An 18,504-nucleotide genomic window follows, 5' to 3' on the forward strand; every position below is an offset into this window, starting at 1 on the left:
TGTGTAGCCAGCAGCCAGCGTGAGCGGCCAGCAGCCGCTGTGAGCTACCATCCAGAGGCTGGCGACTGATCTGCCTCGCCCGGGAAGAGCGCAATGATGGTGCCTACTTGGGCCAGTGAAGCAACGTCCTCCACAACTAGACTGAAGAACAAAACGACAGCAACTTGTCTACCTGTCTGTTCCTTTTCCCCAATTCCCCAACGCTGTTCCCCTCTCCCCAATTCCCCAATAAAATGTTAAAAAAAAAAAACAAAAAAAACGACAGATTTTTCAGTTCATTCTTCCAATTAGTGCAGCTGGCCATCCTCAGAGGAAATCACTCTTTATCCCCCAAACAACAGAATGAGTCCCTACTTCCCCACTGGGCTCCGGCTCCAGCGTGTCCCTGTCCCTGCTCAGCCCCGTGCATCCTGTCGGCGAGCCTCCCAGCTTCTCATTCTCCTGATTCCTGTGGACACCTTTTCCTTCTGAGAAATACTCCCCAATGAGGAGTCAGGCGCCTTCCAGGGCTAGCTTCAGGCAGCAGGAAGCTGGTTTTTCTGAGAATCATCTTTTCTGGCATCGACCAGGCTTGGACCTGGGAACCAGACGAGGCTGACCTGATTAACCGTGCGATGTTGTTTCCACTCCCACGACAACCCACGGTTCTCAGACAGAATGTGACGAATGAGGACACGCAAAGGCAGGAAACTCTGAGGCTGGTGGAAAGCCAGATCAAGTCCAGGTGCAGCGTGAGCACATACATCTGGAGAGCTGGGGACCCCAGGTTTCCTCCCTGGCTGGACGTCAGACTCCTGGGGGAGGCCTTCAGGCTGGGCTTGCTCAGGCCGAGGCAGCTGGGAGAGGGGTAGCATCTCAATGTGTGGCTTCCAATCCCAAAGCTGTTGCTTTCTGGTTATTAGAGCTCTGGCCAGTTATACAGCCTCCCTGAGCCTCACTTTCCTCTTCTTTAAAATGGGCTTATTAATGAAGATCGGTATAAGAATGAAATACAAAGGTGCTCTCAAGAAATTGGGTTGACATAGGAAAACCAGGAACCCAGCCTAGCCGGTGCACAGGGAGGAGGGTATTATACCAGGAAGGCAGGAAAGGGGGCTTGCACGGCTGACTGAAGTAGGGTGGGCCAGGCCGGAGGTTCAGTCACCCTCGAACAGTCTCTGCCTTGGCCCCCCTGCTGGAGAATGGATCGAATCCTGGCTCTTTACACCGGCTTTGTGACCTCGGAAAGTTACACAACCTCTCTGTGCTTCAGTTTCCTTATCTGCGAAATGGGGATAATAGTAGGACCTCACAGGGTTGTTGTGAGTATTCAGTGAGTTAGTATCAGACTCTTAGAACTACTCGAGTGAATGCTCCACAAATCTTGGGGGCGCCCTCTTCATCCAGTGCCCGTGGAGGGCTTGTGTGTTCCCCTCTTGCTCAGGTATGCAGGCTTTTGTGGTGGTGAGCTGGGGAAATGTGGTTTACTTTCTCCGATGTGCTTGTATTAAGATTTGCCTCTTAAAAGACTCCTATTACTTCGGTGTGTGGATGCTGGGGGAGGACAGAAGTGAATTTGAGCGGCACTTGGAATCTCAGTGGAACTGTTCCAAGACGTGCCTGCCTGAAGCCCCTAAAGAGAACCATTGGAAGCTCCCCACAGCTTCCCTGGATAAGCTTAGATGTCTCTAATGGGTGTGGCTGGGAGGATGGTGAGAAAAGGCTGAAATGGGAGAGGACTGGCAAAGAATTTGTAACCTAGACAGGGGCCTCACCCTGTGAATTGGTGAAAATTCTCCCTGTGTGTCGGCCTTTAGGCCTTGCCTGGCCTGCTCCCAGGCTGTCAGCCTGGTGTCTTGGGGGTGATTATGGTGCCAGGGAAGCAGAACAGCCTGGGAACCCAGACTGCCTGGGTTCAAATCCCAGCTCTGCCACTTGCCAACTTATTTCACCTCTCAGCACCGCACCTGTAATGTGAGGATGGTAACACAGCACCTCCGCCACAGAGTGCTTGCTGTGCGATGTGCTCAGAGCAGTTCCGGGCCCACAGCAAGTGCTCAGCAAAGGTCAGCTGTTATTAATATGCCACCCGTGCCTTCTGACTACCAGGGCTAGCTATTGCGGTAGCCAGAATAATGGTCCCCTCACAGATGTCCATGTCCCAATCCCGGAACCTGTGAATATGTCACCTGCCACAGCAAAAGGGACTTTGCAGATGTGATTAAGTTAAAGACCTTGATTGAAATGGGAGGGTTATCCTGGATTACCCAGGTGGGCCCAATGTCATCACAAGGTTGAAAGCGGGAGGCAGAAGAGGGAGCGCATCAGAGTGACGCAGGGTGGTAAACACGCAACCAGACATTGCTGGCTTTGAAGATGGGAGCTGGCTACGAGCCAAGACATGCAGCCAGCCTCCAGAAGCCGAGAAAGGCGCTGAAATGCATTATTCTCTCCTAGAGCCGCCATAAAAATACTCAGCTGTGCCAACGCCTTCAGACCCATTTCTGACCTCCAGAACTGTAAGATAATAAATGTGTATTGTTTTAAGCCACCACATTTGTGGCCGAGACCCAACACAGTTGCATCCTTGAAGGAAGGCCCACGCTGAGTCACTCCGCAGTGGTTACTGAGCACCTGGGTGTCACCCATCCTGCTTGCCCTGTGGAGGTGTAAGAACGGACTGGATCATGGAAATGAAATGGCTCCTGGGCATAGATACTACCAGGGATGGAATACTCGGGGGCAGCAGAGCTCAGGGAGGGCTCTGTTGGCTGAAAAAAGGCCTCTCGGAGAAGCTGGACCCTCAGCAGGTCTTTGAAGGATGAAGGGTGTGAGGTTTGAGGGAGGAGGAAGAAGAAGGAAGGGCATTGCTGGAAGGGGCCCAGCGGGGTCAAAGTCAAGGAGGTCAACCCAGTTATTCATTCATCACTCATTCAGAAGTCATCCACACCTGTGCTCCAGGCCCTGTGGGGGGTACCTGGGTAGTGAAATGAGTGCCACAGACTGGTGGTTATTCTTACGGAACACCCACTCTGGAGTGGAAGCCAATACGCCATTACAATAAAACAGGACAAGTGTTACAGCAGAAGACGTACAGCTTGTTAAGGGGACACATCAGGATGGGCTTCCTGGAGGAAGCAACCCTTCAGTTGATGTAGGATGAACTGAAGGTTTATTCTGGGCTCTGTGTAGTCCCCTGCAATCAGCAGGTGCTGACTGATAGAAGCTTTGCCACATATTTTGTTATTCCCTTCTTTCCAACTCTTTCTTAATCCATTTTATTACACTAAGGAGAAAGTCTCAGTTGGGTGCTAGTATGTCTTCAGCATCACTTTAATTCTTGCTAATCTCCCCTTGTGACCTAGAGAGCCAGCCTTGGGCTGTGCTGCAGGCGACAGGTGCTAATTAAAGTTTAATAACACTGTTTGGCTTTCCTTGTTTTTATTTGTTTCATTACCTTCCTTTGGTGGCATGGGACACTGATTTTTCCACTTCTGGGAGTGAAACACAATTTGCTTTTACAAAAAAGTGAACTTATGTGTAATAGACCCAGGAATGAGTGGAGGTTCTTTCTCTTGCCTTGGAGATGACCACTGGGTCCAGCTGAGGACAAAGAGGCACTAAGTGCCCCTCAGCGATGGGCCTGACCACTCCTTTAGGACTTTCACATCCTAATCCCCACATCTGACACACACTCAATACTGGGGCGGGGTAAGGAGGGCAGAGAGGGAATTGGGTCAGAGGGCGAGCATTGAGAGGCTGTGACATTCTCCAAGAGCACTGTCCTAGGGCTTGTGTGTGTGTGTGTGTGGGGGGGACTGCTCCAAGAAGAGGGGTCCCGGGGTCCATTCCTGGGTGGACATCTGATTAAAGAGGGGACACGCTAATCTGCTCAGTGTCCTTCTTGGACAGGAAGAAGAGAAACCTGGAGAGAAGCAGGAGAAAGCCAGTGGAGACAGCCACTTGTCTGCAGGGCGGTGTGGCTAAGTAGACATGGAATAGAGGAGCTGAGCACCCGGGAGGGCCATCTGGCAGGGGCAAAAGCTGACGGGACAGGAGGCGACGGTGCTGGAGCCAAGGCTACTTTGTCAGGGATCTGGGCAGCAGGGAGGCCCCAGGGGCACCTCGGGGGCACTCCGGCATTGTGCTCAGAAGCGCGGCACAGGGGACATCAGGGCCAGTGCAGGCTGGCCAGAGACAAGAGATGATCACCAGTGCGGGGATCTCAGTGGTGGCGGGCTGCACAGTAGGACACGAATCCCTGTCCCTTTCTCTCCTCTGTGACATGCAGATTATTTTGAGCTAAAGGCAATGGAGACCATGTGGGCTCAAGAGAAATTTCTGTCCCCCCTTAACTTTCTAGAAGAACTTGAATTGGGGGGCCTTGCCCATAATTAAGAGTTATCACCAGAAATAACTTTGTTTGACCTATTCATAGGGCTGGGAAACTATTAATTACTGAACATCTGATCTTCCTCTCATGCTGCAATGACCTTCCCCCCTCTGAAACGCCAAGGTGCCTTACTTCATCCTTACTTAGCTCAGAATGTCATCTATACCTCATTTCCCCTTTCTGTCTCTGAACCTCATATGTATGTGGGGGGGCCTCTGACTCTCTCGTGTATTTGGGGTTCCCATGTGTCCATGTGTAATTAAATTTGGTTATTTTTCTATTGCTAATCTGTCTCATGTAGATTTAATTATTAGACCAGCCAAAGAACCTAGGAGGGTAGAGGAAAGTGTCTTCTTCCCCACACATATAACAAAACGGAATTTGAATGGCTGATTCAGAAGAGGATTAACACAGCAATTACAATACTCTGACAACAGCTATGATTGGAGGATGATGGGCAGGGAGGGGCCATACTGTGAGAGCCCAAAGTGCAAAAGCACCTGGTCAGGAGAAGTGCAGTCAGGGTAGTCCTCCTGGGAGAGGAGGCGTCTAAACTGACACCTGCCGGGGGACTAGGCGGTATCCGGGGAATGCTCCCGGTGACTGGCGTGTGTGTATGGTGCAGTGCATACAGAAGGAGCCCTTGGAGTATTGATGGTGGGAACTGAAGCCCAGCAGAGGGCCCATTTGCTGAATAAAGAAAAGGGAGTGGATAGAGGGGTCAACTGACACTGTTAAAGGAGATCATGCAGAAGTATCAGGCACCAGCAGGCATTCAGCTGATATTAGTTCGTCCGCACGTCAACCCCCAGGGCAGGATGGCATCCCCAAACCTGCCTGGATGCCACGGACCAGACCGGGAGCGCCTCCTGCCTGGAGCTGGTCCTTGGACTCCTCCCCCAAAGCTCTCCCCTGGGCCTTAGCTGCAGTCACGCAGGTCAGGGCATGTCCTTCAGGGACCTGGACAGTGTTGGACTTTCGAGATCTGCCCCCACCCCAGGGACCCTGAGCAGGGCAGCCCTCTCTGGCCTGCTGCGCCCCTAAATGCCACCCACGTGGTGGTAGGTCCCCGGACCCCAAAAGCACTATTAATTTGGACGCTGGAATGACAGGGACCTACCTCCCAGCCCTCCTCCTCCACTCCCCCCAAAGGCCTTTATCTCGGAGAATGGGTTTTGAATTTTCCACTCCAGGAGATGTCGGGGAGCCGGCCTTGCTGAAGGTCGGTGGTCCCCTCTGGCCCGGCGGGCAGCCACTGTCATCCCTGCGCTGCCTGCCCCGCTGCTCCGGCCCCAACCGATTCGCCCGGGCGCACTCACCTCTCTCAGGTCCGGGGCTCAGGAAGCCGGGCCGCGGCTCGGTCCCGCCTGGCTGAGTCGGGCTCCGGCCGGCAGGAGGGGAGGGACAGGGCGCGCAGCGGCGGCGGCGGCGGCAGCGGCGCGGACCCGGCGGAGGCGTGGTGCGGAGTGGCTCCCGCTAGCCTTGCCGCCACCTGGAGGCGGTGGGGGGACGGAAGCTCCTGGCTCACTCCAGGCCGGCACAGAGCGGCCGCCCCCGGGGCCTTGGGAGGGTACGGCTTCCAGAAGCGTTCACAAGGGCCATTGCTCTCCCTCGGAGAATACGGAGCGGCCCAGAGTTTTCCTCCCCTGTGTATTTGGGGTCTGGGGATAGGGGAGATGGGGAGCAGGTGCCTGGTTTTGTCTCTACCAGCTCTCAGACTGCATGTGCCATGCGTGTGACTGGTGAACTTAATTGAACCTCAGTGGGCTGGACCAAAAAGCCAGAGCTTGGAAAGGGGAGGACGTTTCCGAGCCCTCAAGGACCTCCCCCACCTCCAGTCTCCTGCCTGGCTTCTGTGGTCCACTCTGCCCCACTTCACAGATGGGGAGGTGATGGTTTCCCCAGGCCCACTCTTTCCACTCTACCCACCTGGAGAAGCGCAGGGAGGATGGAAGGAGAGAGGCCAGGGCAGAGTTTCCAGCCTCCAGGCACAGCCCACGTGACCTCTGTGCACCCCGTATGGGGAGATCCCTGTGTCTACACACAGGTACATCCACCAGGACCATCAGCGCTGTGAGCTCCCAGGGCCCAGCTGCTCTGCTCTTCACATGCTCCTTCTTCTTCGGCCACTTCTCAACTGTTCTGTCTCTTCCCTTTCAACCCGCGCCTAAAGGCCATGCGTCCTGTTCAGAGCTGGAGCCAGCCTGGGCGGGCTTGTGAGAGCAGACCCGCGAGTTTCCAGGAATTTTGCAAGCCAGGTGTGAAACACAGCCATCATTAAAAATTAACTTGTGTAAACCTACAATTTAATAATTTATATTAAAAAGAAAGGTAATACTCAAACCTTGCCACTTGTAATTACTTTACTGTTCCTTATGCTCCTGGGGTTATTTACACCTATTGTATTATATGTGTATGGAGGTGATATTGTATAATCTTAACAGTGCACATTAAACTTGAAAATGTGGGTGATTATCATGGTATGTAAATTATATTTTTAAATGTCTGTAGCCATTACAAAGCGAATAGCAGAAGAAATTGAGGGACTTTACCTGGCATTCAGAAAACGACTACCTGACTGAGCGGTCACTCACAACACAGCAACGAATGAGTGACATTGTCACATCTTCAGCTTGTTTGACTTTCATCTTACTTGTTAGCATGAAAGAAAATTATCAGCCAACATTCATGTTGGAACTATACTCGTTTGTCAGTTGCAAGTATCAGTTGGCTATAATACACAACTTGGGCAAAACTCAGAGAGAGCTAAGAGAATCAATTGGAGATACATATACATATATATATATATATATATATATATATATATATNAGATACATATACATATATATATATATATATATATATATATATATATTTCCCCCCCTCCCCTCCCCCTGGTTACTTGATAAACGTTTGGCTGAATGTTTAATGTTGGTTGGATGCTAATTTACTCACTTTAGAAAACTAGAGCCCCTCTTGTCCCATAGATGACCCCAAATCTCCCTCCATGAATACCCAACTGCCACTTGGATATTTCCCAGATGCCCAGTCACACATGTCCCAGGCCAGTGTAGAGGACGGGGCCTTGGAGCTCAGGGGGGCAAGATCTGGGAGGCCCCTCAGGGACAGGACCCTGTGGTACTGCCCCGGGGGGACCGTCGCCTGGGGTTGCTGGGTATGCATATGGGAGTGAGGTGTCAGAGCTGGAACCAGCTATGGGATAATGACTAGGACACGGGGAAGAGGGGGATGCCCAACGTCATCTGGATGTAAAGGGGCAGATATGAAGTGGTGAGGGGCACACAGAGGCTTTGGGCGGGGGGGGGGACGGGACGGTGAACTGCATGTTGAGCATTTTGAGTTGGAGGTGTCTTTGGGACATGCAGCTGGAAACAGGTCTGGAGGTTCCAAGGAGAGGTTGGGCCTGGAGATATGTATGGAACCTTCTGGAAGATTGTAATTAAAGTTGTGGATGTGCATGAGCTTGTCCAGGGCGGAAGGAGGAAGTGATGAGGGCTGAGTGCACCGCAGGGTGAGACGTGTAGAGAACCTAGACCACAAAGGGATGGGTGTGGCTCGTGTGGAGGCTGAGAGAAGGTAACGTTCAGAAAAGGGGTCATCTGGGGTGAGTGCCCAAGAGGTACCATGAGCTGAGTTGTCTGAGACCGGCTAGTTGGCAGGCTGTTGCTAAGAACTGGGTCGTGTGTCCTAGGATGAGAACAGCTGGCTGAGACAAGGAGGGGGCAGATTCGACACATTCTCATGTCTAGGTGACCTATGAAATGTGGGCTGTGGAGAGAGGGTCAAACCCGCACCACAGGCTCTGGCTTGATGAGCTGGGCGAGGAGGCAGGGACCGCTGAGGAAGCCTGCGGTTTTCAGGTCTGAAGCTCAGGGGTGGTCAGTGCTAGCGGAGCGGAGTGGGGTCAGCCCTGAAGGGGTGGCATGGAGGGAGGGGACGCCTCGAAGGTGGAGCTTAGGGCTTAGCTCACAGGAAGCTTTCAATGAATGTTTGTGGAAAGAATGAGTGAATGAATGAGGTTCTGGCAAGTTTGAGCACGGCGGAGCTGCCCCAGAGGGGAGAGAATCACAAGACAGGCCGAGAGCTTTAAGCAGTGACTGGCCAGACGTCAAGTCCTGCAAAGGCCTGCGGGATGTAGTGTGCAAGGTGGACCCCACTCAATCTGGCTCAAAGAATTGCAGATGGCAGCTCTCGCTGAGTGGTTGGACACAACAGACGGCAAAATCTTGGGCAAGAACGGGGAGGAGGCATGGGGAGGCACCTTTAAAAAAAGTTTGGTGAGGAAGGAAGGAGACGTGGAGGCAGCAGCTGGACAGAAAACCATAAGAAAGGTTTTGTCATATATGGGTATTTATATGCCTTCCTCCCTCCCTCCCTCCCTCCCTCCCTCCGTCTTTAAGCATCTCATCTGAGGCCCCCGAGATCTAAACTCCACACCTAGACCTTCCTGGCTGAGTAGCCTTGCGAATATCCAAAGGGCCACTTTAAGCTGAGCCCATTGTGATATAAACCCCGTAGCAAATGGGACTCAACTTACACTAACTTCAAATAAATCCAAGTCTTGAAAAAAAGCTGTTGTAAACAGGAAAACCTTGCCTTTCATATCCTCTGACCTCCTGACAAAGGGAGATGTGGCCTGGGAAGACTGGGGTGCTGAAGCAGGGAGCCCAGAACCCCCACCCCCCGCCCCCCGCACTGCTGCCAGCAACGGGCAGTGAGGAAAACGGTGAGGAAAACGAGGAAGCGATTCCGACCCATTCATTTTATTACAATGCCTTCCTTGTGTTCCAGAATGAATGGCTATTTAATACACAACCCAAAATGCTCCTAAAACTGACTGCGTTAACATTCCCATGTCTCTCTCAGTGTATTAAATCAAAAGGAAAAAAATCTTAAAAAACAACAACAAAAACCCCAAATCACCAGGTTTAGTACATCCCAGGAAGAGCACCTTTACTAAATAGGAAACAAATCGTGTCAGGAATCTGACCAAATACACAAAGCAGCAGGTTGAGACTCCTGATGGAAAATGACTCCCAGTGGAACATAAATAGATCCCTCCCTCAGGGTACACATATTTCACATGAGTGTGTACACATATATGTAATATATTAAAAGAAATTTGGTTTCTACAGTAAGAAATTATTCAGAAATAACAAGTCAGCATCTCACCTGAGATGGGGAAAATTGGGGAGCTGCGGCCACCTAGATCAGGCGTGCACCTCACTGTCGCACACGCTCACCCTCTGTACATTTGCTGGGGGGCGGGGCTTCTCTCGGCCCCACCTCCCAGGCCCAGCAGATCCAGTGTTTGTAGAAAAGTGAGCCAGGAGAAGTGGGACAGGCAAATGCCCGAGGCCACCTGTCACCTGCCTAGAAGGCCACCTTGGTCCTGGGGTAAAGGGAAGTGCATGGGACCCCAGGAACGGCAGGGCGACACTCCTAGCTCTGAACAGTAAGCCTGACTCTGGGGTCTACCCAGGGCCTCAAGGTCTTTGTAGTTTGGCCAGTCTGGGCTTATCCCAGGTCAAATGGCTTCCAGGAGAGGGACTAGCGTTTCTAGACTCACTAGGGCTCAGCCCTGTGAGCGTGCACGTGTGTGTGTGTGGGTGTATACACACGCGCACACACACGCATACTTTAGTGGAGGTCAACAGGTTGCAAACAAGTGTTCTAAGGGGCACGCTCAAATAGTGTGTGCTTTGGGGCAAGTCAGCTTTGTCACCGCATTATGAGCGCCCCCATGCCAAAGTGGATTTGTTCAAAAGATACCAGTAGCTGGAGACTACAAGTATGGAAGACGTGTTACACACCTGGGCGTATAATCCTCTTAGGGCTTGGCACAGTGTTTTCATTAACAAAACAAACAGAAGACATGCAGGGGAGCCCCATTCCTTATTCTAAAGCCCTTTCCTGGCACCACAGGCAGATAGGAAACAAGGCCATTGTCATCAGAAGGCGCGTCAGTAGTTCTAAGGTTCAGGAGTCACTGGTCCAGGAGATGAATCACACGCAGCCATACTCGTACCACACGGTCTGCTGGTCCCCACCCGGCTCTGGGGACGCAGGCGTGCTCTTGGAGTTGTTCCCACGACTGAAGTCCTCAGGGGCCCGGCTGATGTGGGGAGGCAAGTCGGGAGACCTGCCTGGGCTCTTGGCAGGGAGCCCCTCACTGTGGCCCTGTCCTGGGACCCCGTCACCCTCTGAAAGGCTGAGCCCTGCCCGGACAGGGGTGATGGCGGCCACCTCCCCTGAGTGTTGGGGGGTTTGCGGCTTAGTCCTGGCAGCTGGGGCTGTAGCAGGTGACAGGTGCTGGAGCTGCGAGTTGCTGCCACAGCCACCGCCACCTCCAGTGGCAATGGCTGGGGCCGTGGCGGACTGCTGCAGGGGAGCCAGCCTCTCCTCCTTCGGAGGAGCCAGCGAGAAGCGCCTCATGTCCAGTGGCCGGTTTCGGGGGGCCATGCCCTGACAGGAGCTGCCAGCTTTTCCCATAAGTGGGGTCCGCTCCCGGGCCAGGCTGTGGGAACTGGGAGCTGTGTGGCTTTGCAGGGCATGGCTGCCTGTTTCTCTGCTCCCAGAGGCCTCAGTACCCCCTGGCTTCTGAGGGGACTCCTGTTTGCAGACCTCTGGCCCCGTAGCCCGAAGAAGGTCGGCTGAGGCCAGGCTGTAGGCCCGGCTCAAGGATGTGCTCCGGGTGGCAGGTGTGTGGGGGGGCGGAGGCAGAGCGGCCTGCCGAGGTCTGCCCAGAGACAGGCTCTGAGGAGGCTGGGCCTGCCTCAGGGGGGCACTGGGCGAGGCCTCGGCCTCAGTAGGTCTGAAGTTCGGCTTCACGTACTGCCCAGGTTTCAGCAGCTTCCCCTCGGGGGTGTTGACAGCCATCTTGATGGTAGGCGCCACAAAGCTGGTGGGCATCTTGGCCCCTTCTTTCCTGGCAGGTGGTCCCGGCTGGCCTCCGATGACAGGGAGATCGTTGGCCTTTCTGAAGTAGTCACTTAGCAGGTCATCCCGGCAACTGGGAGTGTCCTACAGAGGAGAGAGGAGGAGCTGAGGCAGAAGTGAGCCAGGCGGGTCCTTGGAGAGCCCGCCCACCCACCAGGATGTCGCCTGTGCAGCCCCCCTGGCCAGGCCTGAAGTTTCCCACCCCTGTGCCACTTCGCCAGGCCTCACGTTGTCCCCACCACACACACCGGCCCTGGTTGTGATGGTGGGGGAGGCAATACACAGATCGTCAGGGAGAGAACCCAGACGTCACTCATGCAGCCCCCTAACTTTTTAAGCAAGAAAACAGACCCAGAGAGGGCAACGGCTTCCCACAAAGCTTATCCGCTTTATGGAAAGGTCAGTGCTGGAAGCCTGACCACAGCCAACTGTTTCAGTGTATTCCTCACGGTTCCACCAAGCAGAGCCAGAGGCAGAAAGCTGACCGGCTGGACGGGACCTCCTTGCCTTCTCAGGCCACCGCGCTCCGGCACATCGCAAGGGCTTTATCTTAGGCCACAAGGAAGAGAAACAACACCAGCTCCTAAGGCCAGAACCAACTGCGCTCAAGACCTTTACTGCCACCCAGGTCTTTCTCTTGATCTGAGAAAGACAGCAGTGCAATAGGGGGGCGTGAGGGGGGTGGTGAAAACGAGTGAGGCGGATGGACACCACGAGGACAGGAAAGGAGGTGAGTTCATGTGGAGACGAGAGTCCGGGGTCACAAGCTGATGGCGTCCGACCCTGGCCCACTGTGACCTGAGTCAGGGAGCGTCCATCTGCAGGACGGGACAGCAGCTCAGGAACCATCTGCACCTGCCAACAACTCCCGGCCCATGAAGGCATCTGGGCACCTGATAGATGCAATCTACTGTTTTATACGCAAGTTAGAAGCTACAGCTCCGGAGGGTTGTGCAGCCAGACTTGTGGTCCTTAATATCGATTGGTACCATCTATCAACCGCTTCCCATGTGCCAGGCACTGTGCTAGAAACCACAGTTCTAATTACAAAACCAAAATAGCCCCCAAACTCATTTAATTCTCAAAGCAACCTTGCAAGGTTGCTTACGGTTGTGTTCAAACCACCTTTAATAGGTAAGGAAACTGAGGTCATAGAGGTTAAGCGGGTCCCACATCTAGAGAGTGGCAGTCAGGGATTCACACCCACGGCTGTCTGACTGTGGAGCTGTTTTCCGCACCACCCCCGACTCCCCTCTGCGTGCTTAAGCCTGACACCCATGCTCATGAGAATGCCCTCTCTGGTCACCAAAGGACCCTATCTTGTTACACACACACCGCCGCCAGCATCAGTAACACTCAGGAAGTGGTGGCAGGGATGGGGGCACCGCTGTGACTCAGGGGAGGGTGGGGTGTCAGGTTAGTGGGGGTGAACACCTTGGGAAGATGGAGGGAGGTGGGGTGGCTCTCAGGGACCCAGCACCAGCTCCCAAAAGAAACTGTTGCCGCGAGATTGTTTTGGTCTAGTTTAGGTTGAAAAGGGATGGGTAATAATATGGAGCGTGAGAAACGGTGACTCTGAGAACAGGTCTAAAGCTAAGCGGGGAGGGGCCCTGCCCCTTGTTGGGGACCCCCGCCTTGAGATCCGCGAAGGGGAAGGAAGCTCACTTGCCAGGCGCAACGTCAGAAAGGACTGAGAAGAGAAGGCTTGCGAGTGTAGGCACCCTGACTCCTGCACTGCTCTCATGGATTCCATCAGATCCGTGCTTCTTAGCGTGTGATGCCTGAACTCAGCCCAGATGCAAATTCTCAAGGAGCGCCACCTCAGACCTCCGGAGTCAGAGACCCGGGGTCTAGCCCATGGCCAGGCCGAGGTGCCTGACACACCCTGGAGTTTGAGAACCACTACATCAGACCATAAGCTTCTTGAGGGCAGGGCCCCTGTCCTTCTCCAGCTCCTGCCCAGGAATGAAAGAAGGGCGAAGGCCATGCATTGTATTTCCCTTCAGGTCCAAACACACACAAGACCAGGCACCTCTAGCCAGCACGTGATAAAAACCTGATTAACCAGTTCACTCTAGTTTTCTGAGAGCACGCAGGCACCATGCATACTGCCTAACACATAGTAGATGCTCAATAAATACCTACTGAACAAATATGCTGTACCCTCTGTGTCACGGGGCTTTATTAACGCAGGTCACAGTGTACCATGTGGCTGGAGAAAGTTCAACTGTGTACATTCACGGGGAATGAGACAGAATTCCTGAAACATTAAAAATCCTTGCAAGGGCTCCACTGTGAAACAGTGTGCTTCATCTTTTCAATAACCCAACAGCTCACGTGACTGAATTCAGAAACAATGTGTAAAAGGTGTACATGGAGCTTCAGAAAAGCTAAACTGGACACTGGGACAGGGACAGAGGAGGGTTTCTTGATACAGGAGACGTTTAGGGGGCCAGAGCTGCAGAACAGAGCTCAGCAAACTACAGCTGTGGGCCAAGTCCAGCTTGCCACGTGTGTTTATATGGCCTGTGAGCTAAGAATAGTTTTTACATTTTTAAATGATTGAAAAAAATTTTTTTTAAAGAACAGTCTTTTGTTAGATGTGAAAACTCTATAGAATTCAAATGTCAACATCCACAAATCAAGGGTTGTTGGAGCCCAGCCATCCCTGCTCCTTGATAAGCGATCTACATCTGCTTCCAGCCCAAACGGCAGAGTGGAGCAGTTGCAACAGAGACTGTATGGCCTAAAATATTTACTATCTGGCCCTTTATAGAAACATTCGCCAACCTCTGCAGGCAAAGACTCAGGGGAAGAGGGTGCTCAGAGCCCTGCCACCAAACCTCCTGTGCAATCCTAACCCTGCATGTGGTGCTGGCCACATCCCGTTTAGAAGCTCTAGGTGGTGGGCACACGCCATCCTTACCCTCCACGTTGGCAACCAATTTCTGCCCGCTCATTTCACAGACGGAGAGGACAGCCTCCGAGGTCTAGGCTGGCTGCCAGTACTCAGTGATCGGCCGGCTAGGACTTACGCTGCCCCATCCGAGCCAGCTCTGCACCCAGGCTGCGCCACCCCCGCCCCCACCCCTTTCCGTGACTCTGCTGCCAAGGTCTGTGCCCACAGTCCCAGTCTACCCACGGAGACAGTGAGAGAAGAGGGAGCCCCTGGGCCACTCACGGGGGTGGGGGAGCCCCGGTTGCTCTCCTCCAGAAACTCCTCCAGGGTGACCATCTCGCTGCTCGGGGAGGAGCAGGGCCGCACCCCGGCATGGGGCTGGGCCGCGCCCCTCTTCTGGATGCCCTCCGGGGGGAGAGGCCCATTCCAGGATGGGGGGTACTCATGGCGGCTGAGGGCAGTGCGTCCTGGGGTGCTGGTGTCCCGGGGCGGAGCGGCTGTGTCCCTGCTGGGGATCAGGTCTTCGCTGCTGAAGCTCTCAGACCTGCCGTGGAGCTGGTCGGAGGAACCTGGGTGTCAGGGCGAGGTGACACAGGAACAGACGTCAGTCTCCCCCACTCCACCTCACCTGCCTCCAGGGGGCTCTGTGCTTGCTGCCTCTGGCTCAGGGAGAGCCCCACTCGAAAACGCGCAGGGGGCACTTCGCCCAGGCTGGCGTTTCGGAAGTCCAGGACATTGTGGAATGCTTTAGAATTCCACTGGCATTTAAAAACAAAAGAGCTCGAGATGAAAGTGGAAAGCTTCTGCTCAAGTTTAAATTAATAGCTGGAAGGCACCACATTTGTTGGCTCTCGTGGGACAGCATACACATTCTTTTCAAATGAACAGGAAACCTTTGTGAAGACAGATTGTACTCCACACCATAAAACAAACTTTAAAAACGTTAAAGGAATCAAAAGTCATCCACTCTGTCCTCTGACCACAGGGGAACAGAACGGCTGGTGCTATCCCTCTTCTAAAGATGAAATAACTCGGGCTCAGAGGATGGGTGACTTGCCCTGGGGCCCAGAGAGAGTCAGTGGGTGTGAAGGGATTTGAACCTCCATCTATGACAATTCCCAGGCCTGAGCTTGAAACTGCAAGATGTGGCCTAAGAATGGACACGCATAATGCATTTAACAATCTTGTTAATTGTATTTTTTAAATTATAAAAATAATACAAGCCCAGAGCCAAAGAACCAAATCCAGGGAAAAGTGCACAGAAGGAAATACTGACTTACCTTTCAGGTTAAGAGGTGAGCTGTCGCTGGACGCATTTCTGCTGCTCTCTAAGCTACCTGGCCGGGACACTGAAATGACAACATGTAACCTTAGTGGCCGATGACCAGGTATATCCCAGACTAAACCATCTAATCCGTAACAAAGTAACTCTGTGACAAAATTAAGACGAACAGCCTTAGGAAGGATGGACTTTGGGATTTTCTAGATTCTTCCAGGATGGGTCTAGCTTCACCCACTGAGTGCTAGGCGTAGCGCACAGTAGGATGTCCAGAATGACAACTTGCATTATCTATTTTTATGAGGTCAATGGCTGTGGCTTAAAACAATTTTGTTAACAAAGGAAATCTCATGCAGAACTCCAGTATAGAGAGCAGGCAAAAAAGGCTGCTCTGGAGAAGCCAAGGGTTGTAGCGGAGGGAGCCCACCCCTACTACTGCACGGAGCTTTCCGGAACACATGTGGAAACCCCCTGCCTAGACTATGACAGTGTAACCTGGGGAGGGTGGGAGCCAGCAAATGGCAGCGTGTGCAGTGGAACGTGTGTCCAAGGGAGCCTGTGCCCGTGTGCTGGGTAGCCTCACTTCAGACGCCCATGAAAGTGGAAGCGGGGACCCTTCGGAGGAGAGAAAGCGATCACTTTTGCTGGTCATCTGCTGCCCTTCAGCTCCTTTGCTTTATCTGTCTCAAATTTACAATTGCCCCAAAGGAGAAAACCAACCTTTACAGAGACAAGTGCTAGGGGGCAACCAGCTCTCCTGGCAGCTGTGTGTGCCTGCTGAGCGTGTCTGTGGCAGCCCTCAGATCAGAGGGTGAGCACCAGCTGCGGGAAGGGTGGTACCACCCCTGCAGGGGCAGCTGTCCCTTCCAGGCCTGCAAGCCACCTTTCCTCCAGCACAATCAGTGTCACAGCCCTCGCCAGCCTGCCCCGTATCAGTGTTTGTCCTGCTGCAGGACAAACAGCTGGGGGACGGGGGCTTCATTTCCGTCATCCCTGCACACAGCTGGTGTTGAGTTGAACTGCACTGAGAACCAGAGACCTGCCAGGAGACGCTCTGCCTCCCGCCCTGCCAGGCAAAGCTTGTTCTGGATTTACTGGGTCTCCAGGGCATCTAGTTCCCAAGTGCTGGGGTACCCTGGAAATAGCAGGCATCTGGAAAAAAACTGTTAGCTCTCGGGGTTTGGAGGAGAGCCAAAAAATGCTTGGTTTTCATGAATAGCATAAAAGCAGAATAAGTCCCCTCTTTGAGAAGGAAAAATCTGAAATAAAAAAATGCATGTCTCTCTAAAAAGGAAGTAAGTCTCACCAAAAGGCAACTATAATATAAATCAATGGGCTCTGAAAAATGCCTTGGTTTATTTGATTTATGGATTTATGCAAATCCCTTTGCCTCCTTTTTCCTGGTAAGAGAGAAGCTCAAGGAATGAAAACACTTACGAAGAAAATCCTTTTTGTCAGCTGATTAAGCAATAAACCTGGCTACTCAGTGAGATTTACCAAGAACTACAGCAGATTCTTCTTGTCCTGTTATCCTCCACTCAGTGAAGAGATATAAGGGCTTCCTGTGTCAAACTGTTTCACCACAGAGTCTGTCTTTACTTATATGTAAATGTCTGCATTTGTGTGAACGAACTTCAGCATCACAAAACCTTTTTTTAGACAATGGATAGGGTAAAAAGTGATGCTAGTGCCTACATACATTTGCTGTTGATCACTTCAGAAGGAAGCTGAATTCAATATAAACTCTATTTTTTTAAAAGAATTAACATCCCACCATTTGAGAATTATTTTTCAGAAATTATAAAAACCCAAAGCAGCTTTTACTTTTTGAAAGGTCTGGTGTAACTCACTGTTTCCCTCCTGCACAAAGTTACTATATGCCTAAATCAGAGGGCAAGTGCTTCTATAATTTTATAATAATTTCTAAAATGAAAGACAACTAGGAGCTCCTCTGGGCAACCAAAATCCAACCGAGGACACTAAGAGACCATCCTGCAATCCAGACTCCCTGTGTGGCTCAGCAGAACTTCCTTTAAAGGAGAGCTAGAACCTCCAGAAGCAGGATGCTTGATAGGTAGTGACTTCCCCATCACTGGAGGCATGTAAGCAGAAGCTGCATGCTCAGGTCTCTGGGGAGGCAAGGAGGGAGTTGTGAGGGTCTGTGAACCCCCCCCCCATTCCCACTTCAGCATAACAATTTCACTTTTGCCTATTTTGCGTGTTGAACTTCCACACAGGACGTAGCTTGAAGGAAAAGCTCTGTTTATGAAGTCGAGTGTGAGAGCCCAGGCTGAAGGGCACAACGAGCTGAACACTCACCGTACTGCCTGTGGTTGGTGAACTCGAGCTCCAGGGACGGCTCACAGAGGCTGTCATCTGAATTATAGCCTACGGTGAAAAGAAGGCTGGTGAGTCACGGCTCCTGGAACATGCATGGGGAAACCCAGGCCCTTGCCGGATGGCCACCTCTGACTCTTTCCCGGCGCCTGCGTTGTGGCAGGGTCCAGCTCTTGAGGGTGAGGGAGGGGAGTGTGGTCTGTACCGGTAGGACCCGCCTGCACCAACCCTCCCATTACTCCTGCTGGAGTAACCCTCCCATTACTCACACTCCAGACTCCTATTCTATTGAACTTTAAATCATACTTCCTTCCACCTGTGCAATGATTGGGACTCCAAACGAAAGCAGTCTTCTGGCCCAAGGAAAACGCAGACAAGGAGCTGAATACTTAGTCCCCCCTGAGAGCCCCTTCTAGCCTCGAAGGCCAGCTGCACAAAGAGCAGAGTGTCATGAAAGCAACTCTCCTCTAGGGGGCTCGCTCTCTTCAGGTGGCTGGAGGAGGGTAAAGGAAGAGCCCCCCACCTGAGGGAGGACGCTGGTTCCCTGGGGATGGAACCCTGCACCAGCAGCTGCTTGCTAAGCAGACTCCTGGGATCCATGGGCCACCAGTCAACTGCCCTTCCCCGGACAAGGACTAAAATACCCTCCTCTGCCT

At 52.6% G+C, this 18,504-nt stretch overlaps 2 protein-coding genes across 3 annotated transcripts in view; both read right to left on the bottom strand.

The window, feature by feature from the left end:
* The window catches only part of GPR68 (G protein-coupled receptor 68), a 30,701-nt gene extending 24,942 nt beyond the window's left edge, over positions 1-5,759 (bottom strand). The window contains exon 1 of one of the 2 annotated variants that reach the window (XM_019642377.1): positions 5,692-5,759. The gene's annotated coding sequence lies outside the window, so the exon portion shown is untranslated. The remainder of the gene's footprint in view (positions 1-5,691) is intronic. The other variant, XM_019642376.1, reaches the window with a different exon arrangement.
* A 3,388-nt stretch (positions 5,760-9,147) lies between these two features.
* Positions 9,148-18,504, bottom strand: part of CCDC88C (coiled-coil and HOOK domain protein 88C) — a 46,127-nt gene continuing 36,770 nt past the window's right edge. The window contains exons 11-14 of the mRNA XM_019642315.1: positions 17,831-17,899; positions 15,513-15,581; positions 14,515-14,801; positions 9,148-11,417 (exon numbers count right to left, since the gene is read on the bottom strand). Of these exons, the coding sequence (XP_019497860.1) occupies positions 10,401-11,417; positions 14,515-14,801; positions 15,513-15,581; positions 17,831-17,899 (1,442 nt within the window). The 3' untranslated portion in view covers positions 9,148-10,400. The remainder of the gene's footprint in view (positions 11,418-14,514; positions 14,802-15,512; positions 15,582-17,830; positions 17,900-18,504) is intronic.

This window comes from Hipposideros armiger, unplaced genomic scaffold, assembly GCF_001890085.2.
Source record: "Hipposideros armiger isolate ML-2016 unplaced genomic scaffold, ASM189008v1 scaffold_67, whole genome shotgun sequence".
NCBI classification, from domain to species: Eukaryota; Metazoa; Chordata; class Mammalia; order Chiroptera; family Hipposideridae; genus Hipposideros; species Hipposideros armiger.